Below are 16,399 nucleotides of genomic sequence, written 5' to 3' on the forward strand. Positions count from 1 at the left end.
ATCACTTTTCTTTATTCATCACTTGATGGACATTTGGGTTGTTCCCATCATTTCACTATTCTGAATAATTCTGTGAATGTTTACGTACAACTTTTGTGCCAGCACATATTTTCGTTTCTCTCTGATATATCCAAGAATGGAATTACTGGATCGTATGACAACTCATATTTAACATTTTTTTAAGGAACTGCAGAATTGTATTCCAGAGTCCTCAGGCTTTTACATACTCACCAGCAATATTAGGTTTCCAACTTCTCCACATCTTTATCAACATTTGTTAATACCTATCTTTTATTATAGCCATCCTAGTAGATACACAGTAATATCTCATTGTGGTTTTGATTGGCATTTCCCTAATTAATAAAGATATTGAATATTTATCGGTTCATGTGCTTATTTTCATTTCTAATATTCTTTGGAGAAACATTGATTCAGTTACTTTGCCCATTTATAAATTGGGTTTTTTAAAATTATTATGGAGTTGTAGCAGTTCATTATACAGATGACCCTTGAACAACACAGGATTTGGGGTGCTTACCGTCTGTGTCATAGAAAATTCACATGTAACTTTTTTTTAATTGAAGTATAATTAACATACAGTATTTTATTAGTTTCAGGTGTATAGCATAAAGATTCAACAACCCTATATGTTATGCTGTGCTTACCACAATAAGTGAAGTTACCATCCATCACCACACAAAGTTATTACAATATTATTGACTATATTCCCTATGTTATACTTTTCATCTTCATAACATATTTATTTTATAACTGGAAGTTTGTACCTCTTAAGCTTTTTTTTAAAAATCTATTTCACCCATCCCCCACCCACCTCGCCTGTGGTTACCATCAGTTTTCTGTATTTCAATCTGGGTTTGTTTGTGTTTGTTCATTTATTTTGTTTTTTAGATTCTATATGTAAGTGAAATCATATGGTATTTGCCTTTCTGTGACTTATTTCACTCAGTATAATACTGTCTAGTTCCGTCCACATTGCCACAAATGACAGGAGATTTTTTTTTACAGTTGGGCAATATTCCATTGTGTGTGTGTATGCACAAAATCTTCTTTATCCATTCATCTATGGATGAGACACTTCCATTTTTTTGGCTATTGTAAATAATGCTGCAATAAACATAGGGGTGCATATATCTTCTTGAATTAGTGTTTTTATTTTCTTTAGGTAAATACCAAGTAGTGGGACTACTGGATTATATGGTATTTCTATTTTTGATTCTTTGAGAAACCTCCATACTGTTTTCCATGGTGACTGAATCAATTTACATTCCCACTAACAGTGCACTAGGGTCTCTTTCCCTCCACATTATTGTTATTTCTTATCTTTTTTATTCTAGCCATTCTGACAGGTGTAAGGTTACACCTTATTGTGGTTTTGATATGCATTTCTCTGATGATCAGTGATGTTGGCTATCTGTATGTCTTCTTTGGAAAAAGGTCTATTCAACTCCTCTGCCCATTTTTCAATCAGATTGGGGTTTTTTTTGGAGTTGAGTTGTATAAATTCCTTGGATTTAACCCTTGTCAGATATATCATTTACAAATATCTTCTCCCATTCAGTAAGTTGCCCTGTCATTTTGTTGGTGGTTTCCTTCAATGTACAGAAGTCTTTTATTTTGGTGTGGTCCCAATAATTTATTTTTGCTTTTGTTTCTCTTACCTAAGGAGACATACCTAGAAAAATGTTGGTAAAGCCAGTATCAGACTACTGCCTATATTTTCTTCTAGGAGTTTTGTCTCACATTTAGGACTTTAATCCATTTTGAGTTTATTTTGTTTATGGTATAAGAAAATGGTATAGTTTTATTCTTTTGTTGCAGCTGTTCAGTTTTCCTAACATCATTTCTGGAGACTGTCTTTCTTCCATTGGATATCCTAGCCTCCTTTGTCATAGATTAATAGACCATATAAGCATGGGTTTATTTCTGGGCATTCTATTCTGTTCGATTGGACTGTGTGTCTCCTTTTGTGCCAGTACCGGCCTGTTTTGATTACTACAGATTTGTAGTAAATCTTAAAATCTGGAATTGTGATACATCCAGCTTTGTTCTTCTTTCTCAAGATTGCTTTGGCAATTCAGGGTCTTTTGTGATTTGATACAAATTTTAGGATTGTTTTAGTTTTGTGAAAAATGCTGTTGGTATTTTGCTAGGGATCATATGGAATTTGTCAATTGGTTTGGGTAGTATGGACATTTTAATGATATTCTTTCAATCCATGAGCATGGAATATCTTTACATTTGTTGGTGTCATCTTCAATTTTTTTCATCATGTTTTATAGTTGTCAGAGTACAGGACTTTCACTTCCTTGGTTACATTTATCCCTAGGTATTTCATACTTTCCAATCCAATTGTAAGACGAATTATTTTTATTTATTTATTTGTTTTTCTGCTACTTCATTATTTGTGTATAGAAATGCAACAGATATTTCTATATTTTGTGCCCTGCAACATTACTGAATTCATTTATTACTTCTAATAATTTTTTGATGGAGGCTTGGGATTTTCTGTCATGGCATCTGCAAATAGTGATAGTTCCTTTCCCAGTTTGGATTCCTTTATTTCTTCTTGTCTGATTGCTGCAGCCAGGACTTCCAGTACTATGTTAAAAACTGGCAAGCGTGGACGGCCTTGTCTTGTTCCTGATCTTAGAGGAAAAGCTCTGAGTTCTTCACCATTGAGTATGATGTCACCTGTGAGTTTTGTTATATATTGATTTTTAATGTATATTAAAGGTATACTCCCTCTAAGGTATATTCCCTCTAAGCTCATTTTGTTAAGAGTTTTCATCATGAATGGATGTTGAAATTTATCAAATACTTTTTGTGCATCTATTGAGATGATCATATCATTTTTATCCTTCATTTTGTTAATGTGATATCACATTGAGTGATTTGCAAATATTGAACCATCCTTGCATCCCTGAAATAAATTCCACTTGATTATGGTGAGTGATCCTTTTAAAATATTGTTGAATGCAGTTTGCTAATATTTTGTTGAGGAGTTTTGCATCTGTGTTCATCAGGGATCTTGCCTTATAGTTTTCTTTTTTGTAGTGTCTTTGTCTTTTTGTTGTCAGGATGTGGCTGACCTCATAGAATGTATTTAGAAGCTTTCCTTTTTCTTCTATCTTTTGGAATAGTTTGAGGAGAATAGATATTAACTCTTCTTCAAATGTTTGGTAGAATTCACCTGTGACTCAATCTGGATGTGGACTTTTGTTTGTTGGAAGTTTTTCGATTGCGTTTGTTGAATTTCAGTACTAGTAGTTGATCTGTTCAGATTTTCTATTTCTTTCTGATTCAGTTTTGTAAGTTTCTGTGTTCCTAGGAATTTATTCATTTTTTCAAAGTTGTCTACTTTATTGACATATAATTTTTGTGGTAGTTTCTTATAATCCTCTGTATTTCTTCAGTTTCAGCTGTTATTTTTCCTCTTTAATTTCTGATTTTATTTATTTGGATCTACCTTTTTTTCGTTTTGTTGAGTCTGACTAAAGGTTTATCAATTTTGTTTATCCTTTCAAAGAAACAATTTTTGTTTCATTGATTTTTCTGTTGATTTTTTAGTCTTATTTATTTCTGCTGTTATCTTTATTATTCTCTTCCTTTTACTAACTTTGGGCTTTGTTCTTATTTTCTAGTCTTTTTAGGTATAGGATTGGATTGTTTATTGGAGACTATTTTTGTTTCTTGAGGTAGGCCTGTACTGCTCTAAATTTCCTGCTTAGAACTGTTTTCACTGCATCAAAGACTTGGACCATTATGTTTTCATTTTTATTCCTCTCCACTTTTTTTTTTTTTTTTTTTTTTTTTTTTTTTTTTTTTTTTAGAGAGAGTACAAGCATGAGTGGGGGGTTGGGGCAGAGGGAGGGAAAGACTGAGAATTCCCAGCAGGCTCCATACCCAGGACAAAGCCCAGTGTGAGGGCCCATCTCATAATCCTGAGATCATGACCTGAGCCAAAATCAAGAGTCTGACGCTTAACCAACTGAGCCACCCTGGTGCCCCCACGTATTCTTTGATTTTTCTATTTGATTTCTTCATTGACCCAATGGTTGTTAGTAGAATGTTGGTAGCCTCCTTGTGTTTGGGTTTTTCCATTTTTTCTTCCTGTGATTGTCTTGTGGCTTTATATTGTTGTTGTCAAAAAGGATGTTTGATATAGCAGTAATCTTAAATTTATTGAGACTTGTCTTGTGGCCTAACATGTGCTCTATCTTGGAGACTGTTTCATGTACACTTGAACAGAATGTGCATTCTATTGTTTTGGGATGGAATATGCTGCCTATTTCTGTTAAGCCATTCAAAGACACCATTTCCTTGTTGATTTTCTGCCTAATCTATCCATTGATGTAAGTGGTGTGTTATAGACCTCTACTATTATTGTATTACTGTCAATTTCTCCCTTTACATCTGTAAATATTTTTGTTTTATGTATCTGGGTGCTCCAGTGTTGGCTGCATAGATATTTACAATTGTTATATCCACTTATTGTATTAACCCCTTTATCATTGCATAGTCCCCTTCTTTGTCTCTTGTTATAGTTTTTGTTTTAAAGTCTATTTTGTTTGGGGTGCCTGGGTGGCTCAGTCGGTTAAACGTCTGCCTTCAGCTTAGGTCATGATCCCAGGATCTTGTGATTAAGCCCCACATCGGGCTCCTGCTTGGCAAGCCTACTTCTCCCTCTCCCTCTGCCTGCTGGTCCCCCTGCTATACTCTCTCTTTCTCTGTCAAATAATTAAATAAAATCTTTTTAAAGAAAAAAAGCCAATTTTGATTGATATTATTGTTACCCCGTTTTTTGTTTTTTTGTTTTTTTTACTTTCATTTCCTCATCTTTTTCCATCCTTTCACTTTAAGTCTGTATGTGTCTTTAGGTCTGAAGTGAGTCTTTTGTAAGCAGCATGTAGATGGGTTGATCTCGTATTTTTATTTATTCCACCACCCTGTGTCTTTTGATGAGGGCATTAGACCATTTACATTTAAAGTAATTATTGATGGGTAGGTACTGTTGCCATTTTGTCAATTGTTTTCTGGTGGTTTTGTAGTTCTCTGTACCTTTCTTTTTTTCTTGCTCCTTTGTAATCGATATCTTTCTTTAGTGTTATGATTGGTTTTCTTTCTCTTTATTTCTTGTGTATGTATTATAGGTTTTTGGTTTGTGAGTTTCATATATAACATTCTAAGTATATAGAAGTATATATTAATTTGATGGTCACTTAAGTGTGAATACATTCTAAAAGTATTTTATTTCTCCCTAAAAGAACTTTATTATTCTTAAAGAACTTTATTTTATATCTCCCTTATGTATATCTTATCATAATTACATCTTGTGCAACCCTTATCTAATTTCTTAGATATAATTAACTGTAATACTTTTTTCTTTTAACCTTCAAACTAGCTATATAAGTGATTGCTCTATTACCTTTACTGTATGTTTCCTTTTACTCATGACATTTTTTTCCTTTTGTGATTTTCTCCTAGTTATGGCCTTTTCTTTTCCACTTAAAGAAGTTCCTTTAACATTTACTGCAACGTCATTTTAGTGGTCATGGTCCTTTAACTTTTCTTTGGGAAATTCTTTATTTCTCCTTCAATTCTGAATGATAACTTTGCTGGATAGAGTATTCTTGGTTGTGGTTTTTTCTTTTCAGCACTTTGCATATATCATGCCACTTTATTCTGACCTGCAAAGTTTCTGCTGTAAATCACTTGATAGCTTTATGGGGCTTCCTTTGTACATAACTAACTGGTTGCCTCTCTCTTGCTGCTTTTAAAATTCTACCTTTAATCTTTTTCCCTTTTTTTATTTCAATTTTTTATTTAAATTCTAGTTTATTAACATATATGGTAAAATTGGTTTCAGGTGTAGAATTTAATTATTCATCACTTACATATAACAGTGTTCATCACAAGTGCCCTCTGTAATACCCATCACCCATTTAGCCCACCCTTCACCACCTCCCTCCATCAACCTTCAGTTCGTTTTCTATAGTTAAGAGTCTCTTATGGTTTGCTTCCCCCCCCCCGCCTTTTTCCCTTTGTTCATCTGTTTTGTTTCTTAAGTTACACATGAGTGAAATCACATGTTATTTGTTTTTCTCTCACTACTTTTGCTTAGCATAATACATTCTAGTTCTATCCAAGTCATTGCAAATGGCAAGATTTCATTTTTTGTGATGGCTGAGTAATATTCCATTATGTGTATACACACACACAAAAATTTCTTTATCCATTCATTAGTCAATGGGTACTTGGGCTCTTTCCATAATTTGGCTATTGTTGATAATTCTGCTATAAACATCAGGATGCATGTGTCCCTTTGAATCACTATTTTTGTGTCCTTTGGGTGAATACCTAATAGGTCATAGGGTCATAGGGTAGTTCTATTTTTAACTTTTTGAGGAACCTCCGTACTGTTTTCCACAGTAGCTGCACCAGTTTGTATTACCACCAACAGTGTAAGAGGATTCTCCTATCTCTGGATCCTTGCCAACATCTGTTGTTTCCCGTGTTGTTAATTTTAGCCATTCTGACATGTGTGAGGTGGTATCTCACTGTGGTTTTGATTTGCATTTCCCTGATAAGTGATGTTGAGCATCTTTTCATGTGTCTGTTAGCCATCTGTATGTCTTCTTTGGAAAATGTCTATTCATGTCTTCTGCCCATTTCTTAACTGGGTTATTTGTTTTTTGGGTGTTGAGTTTGATAATCTTTATAGATTTTGGATACTAATCCTTTATCAGATATATCATTTACAAATATCTTCTCCCATTCCACAGGTTGTCTTTTAGTTTTGTTGATTGTTTCCTTCACTGTGCAGAATCTTTTTATCTTGATGAAGCCCCAACAGTTCATTTTTGCTTTTGTTTTCCTTGCCTCTGGAGACATGTCTAGTAAGAAGTTGCTATAGTCAAAGCCAAAGATGTTGCTGCCTGTGTTCTCATCTAGGATTTTGATGGTTTCCTGTCTCACATATAGGTATTTCTCTTTATCTTTAATCTTGTACATTTTAATTATTATGTGTCATGATGCAGACCTCCTTAGATTAATCTTATTTGGAACTCTGTTTCCTAAGCCTGGATGTCTGTTTCCTTCCCCAGGTTATTAAAGTTTTCAGGTGTTATTTTTTTAAAATAAGTTTTATGCCCATTCTCTCTCTTCTCCTATAGATGCCTATAATGAGAATGTTTGTTTGCTTGATGTTGTGCAAGGAATTCCTTAACCTATTCTCATTTTTTACAATTATTTTTTTCTTTTTTGCTGTTCAGGTTGGGTGCTTTCCATTACCCTTTCAGATCACTTCTGCACCTTCTAATCTACTGTTGATTCCCTCTAGTGGATTTTCCATTTCAGTTATGGTATTCTTCAACTCTAATGATTTTTTTTATATATTTAATCTCATGTTAAATTTCTCACTGAGTTCATCTACTCTTCTCTCCAGTCCATTGAGCATCTTTATGACCATTACTTTTGAATCTATCAGGTAGGTTGCTTATCTTGTTTCATTTAGTTCTTTTTCTGAGGCTTTGTCTTTTTCTTTCATTTGGAACATATTCTTCTGTATCTTCATTTTACTTGACTTCCTTTGTTTCTGTGAGTTAGGTGGAACAGCTACTTCTAAATTTGAAGGAATGATCTTGTGTATTGTCATCCCTTGTGTAGACTGTATGTGCCTGGTGACTTCAGTTGACTGGCTGGGGCTGTGGCTGTTGTGTACTATGGGTCCTGGGGCACTTAGTGCTGGGAACTCTCTGGTGGTATGGCTGAAACTGAAATGGGTGTGGACCAGGGTGGTCCCAGGGCTCTCCACACAGAGAGTGCCCTGTCAGGACAACTGAAGTGGGTGTAAGCTGTGTTGGGGGCTGGAATCCTGGGACTCTACACAGAGTGCACCCTGGAAGGATGGCTGAAGCTAAATTGGGTACAAGCTGGGATGTCCTGGGGCTCTTCACACAGAGAATACCCAAGTAGGATAGTAAACTTGAAGTGGGTGCTGGGCGGGGCAGAGGGTGGGTGCGTTCTGGGGCTCTCCATGCATAGGGTGCTCTGGCAGGATGGCGAAAGCTGAAGTTGGTGCAAGTTGGGGTGTTCCAGAGTGATTCACATAGGGGAACCCTGGTGGGGAGGCTGGAACTGAGGCAGAGTGTAAGCTAGGGGTTTCCAGTGTGCTCCATGCAGAGGAAGCCCTGGTGGAGAAACTGGAGCTTAAGTGGGCATGGGCCAGGGGTTTCTGGAGTGCTCCATGCAAGGGGTACCTGGTAAATTGTCTGGAGTCAACATTATGTGGGCATAGAGTGTTCTGGAGTACTTTGCACATGTGTCACTTTGGCAAATGGGCTTGAGCTCTTGTGAGCACTGACCAGGAGTGTTCCAGTGTGCATTGCACTGGGGCTGTCTTATTGGGATGGCTGGGGCTGGTGTGAGCTAGGGGCCCAGGGATATTGAGGTGGTAGGTTAGCTAATGTGCCTGGATTCTGGCTCTTGTTCATGCTATCAAGGTATAGAGGGGAAAGTAAATCATGGTGCTTGCCAGCCTGGAGAAAGTTTCTGAAGCTCCCTTGACATTTGGTGAAGTTCTAGGGGTTGACCTTTTATATGGTAGTTGCTCTTTTAAACTGTGGCTTTTTTTCTTTGGCCCAGGCCATCAAGGCCTGGCAAGGGCTAGGGGTCCAAGGCTTGGTGAAGTGGGAGGCCAGCTATGGCACCTGGACCCTACTCCTATCTTCATTTTCAGGATGGACAGGAGATCATAAACAGTGGTGCTTGCCAGTCCCGCCAGCCTTAAGAGACTTCCAGTCCCTCTCCCATTTGATGATTCCGTTATATTCTAGTCACCCTTTTAAACTGTGACTTTTTTCTACACCCCAGGACAGATGAGTCTGCTCATGGTCCCTTAGTCCTGTCCCTCCCCACTGTAGTTCACAGTGCTGGGGTTAGAGATTCCCTTTGTTATTGTGTCCCCTCTCTTGTGCTGTTCTCTTTGTGGTCTCTGTCTTTTGTTGTGCAGAAGCTGTTCAACTGGCTCTCAGTTCTTCTTCAGGAGGAATTGCTCAATTAGTAGGTGTAGATTTGGTGTGTCTATGGAGGGGGTGAGTTCAGGGTCTTCCTATGTCACCATCTTGGACCAAACTACCAAGTTCTATCTTTTAATGCTTAATCTAGCTTCTAGAAAGCCATCTGCAAAAATCTGTACATTTTTCTATCATAGAGTGAAACCATAATATTCTTCACTCCTACTTCATGTACTCCTACTATACTCAACACTTCAAGTCTATCACTTGTTTATGGTACCTCATGTCAGTTTTATATATGCTCTGCTTAAACTAGTAAATTTTAAGTTTCCTGGTGGTCAGTTATTTCTTTTTACCATGCCATTTAGTATAGTACTTTGAACATAAAGAGTAGCAATAAAGGCAATTTTTATAACACATTTGTACAATACCACATATAAACATATTTCAATTACTGAAAGGCAATGAACATAATCAAAGTTGAAAATCTTCAGCCAAAAATTAATTATGGGAGTTGGAAATTGAAGTAAATCTTTAATTTATATATTATTCCTTTTTACTGAAATCAGTGCATAATACTGTGTATCGATTGAAAAATTGTAATTGGTTACACAGACACACACATATATATATATATAAACAACAGCAAATATACTGTCTTGATTTGATTAATGGCTTGGCAATTATTAGAGAAGCAATGGATGAAAAAGATATCAACTGAGGAGAATGGGTCTCTTTCCTTGCTGTGTTATTTTCTTCAGTTCGCTCTGTTCCCACATGTTACTCAAACCAGGAATCACTAACCAGCTGTTTCTTACCCCTAAGACCACTGCTCAGTGTGAGTCCCTGAGCCAAAGTTCTCCTTTGTAAGGCATCATGATCTACATATAATGTCAGTAATTCCTTTTTATATATAATAAAGATACTTTTAATTCTTTTTTTACAATGTGAATGATTATGACCAATATTTTATTATTGATTGCTTCTTTAGTTGACATAGGGTAAAAGAAAGAGAAAGCAAATTCACAAAGCATGCCATGGAGCAGATAAGGTATGTTATATGCTGACACCTTGCCCTTTAAACAAATTAAATAAAATTATTTTGACATCCTATTTGGATTATGACTGTGCCATTCTGAAGCTATCCTGTAAATTTAAACTTAAATGCACATAAACGTTTATCTACATAATAGATATCTGTGTCTATAAACAGTTGTGGCAATACAAGAATAAATAAGGGTACTTATTAAAATAAAAAAGAAACAAACATATCTCAAAACATGTCAATTTTATCAAAATGAGACATAGAATTATAAGCAAAATCACAACCAGAAAGATGTTATATGCAGAAGTAGCTTTACTTCCATTTCCTACTCTTTTTGATCATTTTTCAAAATCCATGGAGTCTAAACAACATAAAACTTTCCCTACAGGAAACTATTTTTTATGCAAATATAGTATATCATTGAAATATACCGTCTGTGTTCATTGTCTAATGGGCTTTCTGTTAAGTGATTTTGGTGTCAATGCAATGATTTTGATAGTTCATCAAAATGACAAATCTTTCTGCATGCAAAAGGGCTTTGCTTGTATTATAGGTAAAATCTATAATGGGCCTCATATGGATTTTCAGAATTATGTATTTCATTATGCAGATAAGTATGTATGTGTATGTGTTTTTAATTCTAAAGTAATCTTAAAACTTAAATAATTAAAATAACTTTATATGAGACCAGATTTATACATGGAGAATGTAAAACAATATAGATATGATAAGTTTACAAATAACTTTATTGCTTATATAGCAGTCAATTATTAGGATTCAACGAATTGTTTACAAATTCAACAAATATGTTAGGATGCATAGAATTGTATTTATCCTATTATGAAAAACACAATTACCGTATTTTTTTTCTTTATATTCTTTAGTCAGACTTTTGAAATTGTCATGGATGTGTAGAATTTAAATATGATTTAACAAAATCCTTTTTCTTTCTTTAGGGAAAAGTCAAAGAGAAGGAAGAAAATCTGAATCTTGTAAACCAATTCTTAAAGTAGAATACAAGACCTGTAGAAACAGGTATGCATTTTTTACTTTGGGTGATATGGGAAAATATATAAGAAACAGAGACAAGAATGGCAAATAACCTTTAATAATTATGTATTATTTAAAGTTTCATATAATTATATATTAATTGGCTAAATCCTCTTCATTGATAACAACTTTCTTATTTAATAGGAGTACCTGATATTATTATGAATTTTATAATAGCATTTGCTAATTATTTTAACTTTCTATGAATAGATGAGTATTATATAAAATAATTTTAACAATGTCAGATTTTTGGGCCATGCACATTACAAGTAGCAATCATTTAGTATTATTAAGCAGAAGCATACCTATTGGTTTTACACATGAGAGAATTAAATACATAACTAAGTCTCTGTACTTTAGGATTTTACGTTCTGAACGTGGAAAGATTATAGTTAGTTGGAAAGATAAATAGTTACATATATTAGCATAATAAAATAGTACTAAATTTTACAATATAGAAAATTAAATTGAATAATATATAATAAAATTTTATCATGTATATATTAGCAGCCTTATCCTATAAATCAAGAATGTTCTTTTTACTTACAATAATTATTAGTGGCAATATTCTCATCCAGAAATACCATAATTACAAATCTTGCCTAAACCTTAATTTTACTTTAAATTGGATAATTCTACTTTATATCTTAAATGTTCACACTGGAATGTATTCTTAGTATTACAGATGCATTTAATGTTTGTTCACACCTGCTCTTTGAAAGAGTTAATAGTATAAAATTATGGCTTTTTTTAATGAGTTAGTTTATATATATAAACTATCATATATGGTATATTTTTTATGTATATATTTTTACACTTTATATATATGCATATATATGTATGTACACACACACACGATAGATCAATACTTCTTTAGTCCAGCTGAATGTTACTAAACATAAGTAGTAAAAAAGTATATATGGAAACATTTTACATATATACATATTTTGTTATGCACACATATTATTAGTTATTACTACTTAGTACACTCTATGCAACTTGTTTGGTATACTAAAATGAAAGAGAATGCTGCCTGCTTTTGAATGTTATGGTCTAGTAGAAGTAAGGCCATAAACTAGTGGTTTCCATGTAACATGTGAGGTGCTTTTATAGATATATGCTGAGAGCACAACAAAAGGACTCCTAACCCAGCCTAGAGAGAGAGGGGAAGAGAACGGTGAAGAGAAATCAGTAAATTTCTTCTTGGGAAAGGGGATACCCGAGATGGGGCTTAAGGGATAATAGGATGGTGGCACACAAAGTGAGGAAAGGGTGAAGGTGAAGAGAAGATACTTTAGGAGTCAGGAATTCAAGTCAAAGCAGTGTAAAATAATTAAGATCCCTGGCATATGGGGTAAGACAGCTATGTGACTTTGAAATTTTTAATTAACTTTTAAACTTTAATTTCCTCATCCATTATATCTCATTGTGATGTTTGTGAAGAATAAATGAAAGTATGCATGAAGTTTATAATGTCATAAGTTTGATGAGTGGCACATAAGTGGATTTCTTGATAAAAAGAAGCTATCGTCATTATCAAAGCCATGATATTTCACATTGTTAAAATTATTCCACTGATCCTGATTTAAGGCTTTATTCTAGTAACTGGTAACCCAATTTTGTGTAGAAATAATCCTTCAGATTTCTAATGTGAAATAATTATATATTACTGATCATAATTACTGTCATCCCACTTACTGTGCACTTTAGTACATTGTGTATGTTTGTTGTGATTACTACTATATTAGAAAAGTCACCTTTAATAGCAGTGGTTCCACAGCTCAGAACACGAGGAGACTAAATAGCAGAGGAGCACCAAATTGAGTACTAAAAATTGTGACAGCAAAATGGGCCATAGCCTGGAAGTGACAATAATCAGCTATATTTCTGCTCCATCTAGTACACAGTAGAAACTGTGAAGTCAGAAATTGGGGTGGCTGTGGCAGGAGCAAGAACTTTAAGAAGAGCTCTACCAAACATGCTGAAGCAATAGGGTCTCTTAAAGGACTGCATAGGTAGCAGATGCGAGGGGTATGTTTTCTGCTTAATTTATCTTAGACCAACCATTCACAAACTGGCTTTACATTTCTAGGGATAAACAATCATTCTGCTTAGGAATCATAGGTCCCCAGTCACCAAATTGCTTATTGGTGCCCCAACACCAATGCCCTCTAGACTTAATAAATCTGTTCTATTCAGAAAAGGAATAATGATCTCTCTACCTGCTACCACTAACATTATCAAGTTCTCTGTAATTAATAAAAATTACTTTTTTGGGGCGCCTGGGTGGCACAGCGGTTAAGCGTCTGCCTTTGTCTCAGGGCGTGATCCCGGCGTTATGGGATCGAGCCCCACATCAGGCTCCTCCGCTAGGAGCCTGCTTCTTCCTCTCCCACTCCCCCTGCTTGTGTTCCCTCTCTCGCTGGCTGTCTCTATCTCTGTCGAATAAATAAATAAAATCTTTAAAAAAAAAAATTACTTTTTGCTAGTCTTTTAATCCCTTTCTATCATGGCCACCTATTGATAGTGTAAAGTTCTCTAAGTCTCAGTATATCCATCTGTTAAGTGAGAATAATAGTTTTCTCATTGGGATATCATAAGAATTCAATACAATAATAGTTTTCTCATTGGGATATCATAAGGATTCAATACAATAATCTTCACACAATACCCAGAACATCATAAATACTCAACAAATGTTATTTTAGTATGTACTATATTATGTTGCACAGTTTATTGCTCAATCTTGTTGCCTTCACTGAGAAAAAATTTTAATGCTTTTTCTATATTTATTTTACAAATTATGCAGTAAAAACTTTTTTTTCTTTTGGTGTACAATACTGTGGATTTTAACACATTTATAGATTACTGAAATTACCACCATAATAAGAGTACAGAACATTTCCATACCCACCAAATTCTTTCCTGCTTTTCCTTATAGTTACACTTTTCTCTACTTCTAACCCCTGATGACCATTGATCTGTTCTCCATCAGTATAGTTTTGCCTTTTTAAGATGTCATAAATGCAGTTATATATTATGTAACCGTTGGATCCTAGCCTCTTTCACTCAACATAATGCCTTTGGGATTTATCAAAGTTGTCAATAATTTTTAATTTGGGGGTTCCTGGGGGGCTCAGTCGGTTAAGTGTCTGCCTTCAGCTCAGGTCATCATCACTAACTGGGGTCCTGGGATCAAGCCCCACATCAGGCTCCCTGCTCACCGGGGAGCCTGCTTCTCCTTCTCCTGCTCCCCCTGCTTGTGCTCTCTCTCTCTCTAATAAATAAAATCTTTAAAAAAATTTTTCAGAACATTTTTAAGTTACATTCCACAGTTTTAGAAACATTAGACTAGAAGTGAAAAACATTTACATTGGAGTCTGAATTTGAATCTTTGTCCTTCCACTCCATAGCTGCTTGACTCTAAATAAATTCACCTGCATTAATCCCAGAGTCATCTGCTACAGGCAGTACAGATCACTGTTTAGGAAAATAGGCTTTGAAATCTGACAGGTCTGTTTTCTTTTGGGTTTTTCTCCTTAGTTGTTATTTAACCTCATTAATAAAATGAGGATTATACTATGAGAATTTAATGTGATAATTAAGTATCTAATGCAATTATTCATGAGTAGTTTCCTGAGCATTTTCCTGAGGAGTTAAGTTTTTGTTCATTCAGTAGTTTGCATATATATCAGCAATTAACTTCAGACCCAGTGTTTTCTGATGCAGAGTCATAATAAAAGCAAGAAAAGGTTTTGCTTTCTTCCAATATTTTACCACTCTGGCCTTTCTATTGTCACATTTAATTTTATGTTGAAATTTGCCTCTTTTATCCCTTAGGAATTTTGGACCTTACATGCCAAATGGTTAATATGATAAACTAACATAGCTTAATATTCTAATGGTAGTGATCAGAGTTTGGGGAATCAACTAATATATGTGGAGATGTTCTTTTGAGTCAACGAGCAACTCTATTTCCCTCCAACTTCTGTACCTTTTCCCCAACACAACTCATCACCTTTAGACAGATTCATTAGTAATTTTAATGGTGAGAATTCACAACCAGAGAAAGGGAAATGGTAGAATAGTAAGTCATTTGGGTGAGATATTTTGGACTAAGAGAGATATTTGCTGTCAAACTGTATTGTGTATACTCCCTACCAAACTTATTCTTCATTAGCTCAGTCCTATGGTACTGTATCATCTTAAAGGACTTCTCAATCTCATTAATTTTTTTTCTATGTAGTGAGCCATTCATTATATTTTCTGGTGGACTGTCCTATGACAAAGCTTGCAGAAGACCAAGTTTAACCATCATGCATGGAAAAGCAATTACAGTGCTTGAAATGGATCATCCTATTGTTGAATTTCTTACTTTATGTGAAACACCCTATCCAAATGGTAAGTAACAAAAATGAAACTATTAATGTTGAAAATCATTTGTGAAGTAAGTTCCTAATAAAATTAAGCTTAAATATTTTTAGTTTTGGCAGCTGACATCCACTATGGTACATCACTGTGAGCTACAGGTGCTGGAGCAGGTTCCGCAACTGTACCTACTTGACAAACTGGAAGTAAGACAGATGTAGTACAGCAGTGCTGGAGTTTCAGGTTCTTATATCAGGTAAGTGCTTTAAACTTTGATAAGGATGGTGGAAGCTGAGCTGGGAGGGTCCGATAGGGGTCCAGGGTGAAATCACTTGGGGAAACTGAGGTCTCCTAATAGCCTCTCCTAGACCAGCTCCACCCATCCCATTCCAACACTAATCAAAGTTAAAGCACTTACCTGATATCAGTGATCTATAACTCTGGTGGTAGTGCATCTGTTTCACATCTGGCTTTGCTTCAGATGCTACTGCAGCACCTCTGATTCCTCTAGGATTGCTGATGTGTGGTTAGTGATTTATTTCAATTTTGAGAATAATTAGAAGGGTTTTCAGGAGGAGAGATGCATCCTGAATATAAAGACTTTTTGTAAACATAAAAACTGAACTTATGTGCAAACTGTATAATGAAATCTAATAATAATGAAATATTTTAGTGAAATCTAAAAATTGAGAAGTGTGAAACATAAGCGAAATATGAGTTTATGATTAAAACATAGTATGTATGTGTATATGTACATATATATGTGTATATATATATACATAAAACTACAATTTCAAGAGGGAACATATATAAGAGAAAGAACACTAGACTTGGAGGCACAGTATTTGGTTTTATGATTTAGCTCTGCCAGTCACTACCTAGGTGACCTTGGGTAAGTCAT

The 16,399-nt window shown here is 34.9% G+C and overlaps 1 protein-coding gene across 2 annotated transcripts in view; it reads left to right on the forward strand.

Annotated features, from left to right (window-relative positions):
• STXBP5L (syntaxin binding protein 5L) overlaps positions 1-16,399 on the forward strand; it is a 419,474-nt gene that overhangs the window by 242,514 nt on the left and 160,561 nt on the right. For both annotated transcript variants that reach the window (XM_008708188.2, XM_040621308.1), the window contains exons 9-10: positions 11,037-11,115; positions 15,377-15,531. In XM_008708188.2, coding sequence (XP_008706410.2) covers positions 11,037-11,115; positions 15,377-15,531 — 234 coding nt within the window. The remainder of the gene's footprint in view (positions 1-11,036; positions 11,116-15,376; positions 15,532-16,399) is intronic.

The sequence above is a fragment of the Ursus maritimus genome, unplaced genomic scaffold (assembly GCF_017311325.1).
Source record: "Ursus maritimus isolate PB19 unplaced genomic scaffold, ASM1731132v1 scaffold_4, whole genome shotgun sequence".
NCBI lineage: Eukaryota > Metazoa > Chordata > Mammalia > Carnivora > Ursidae > Ursus > Ursus maritimus.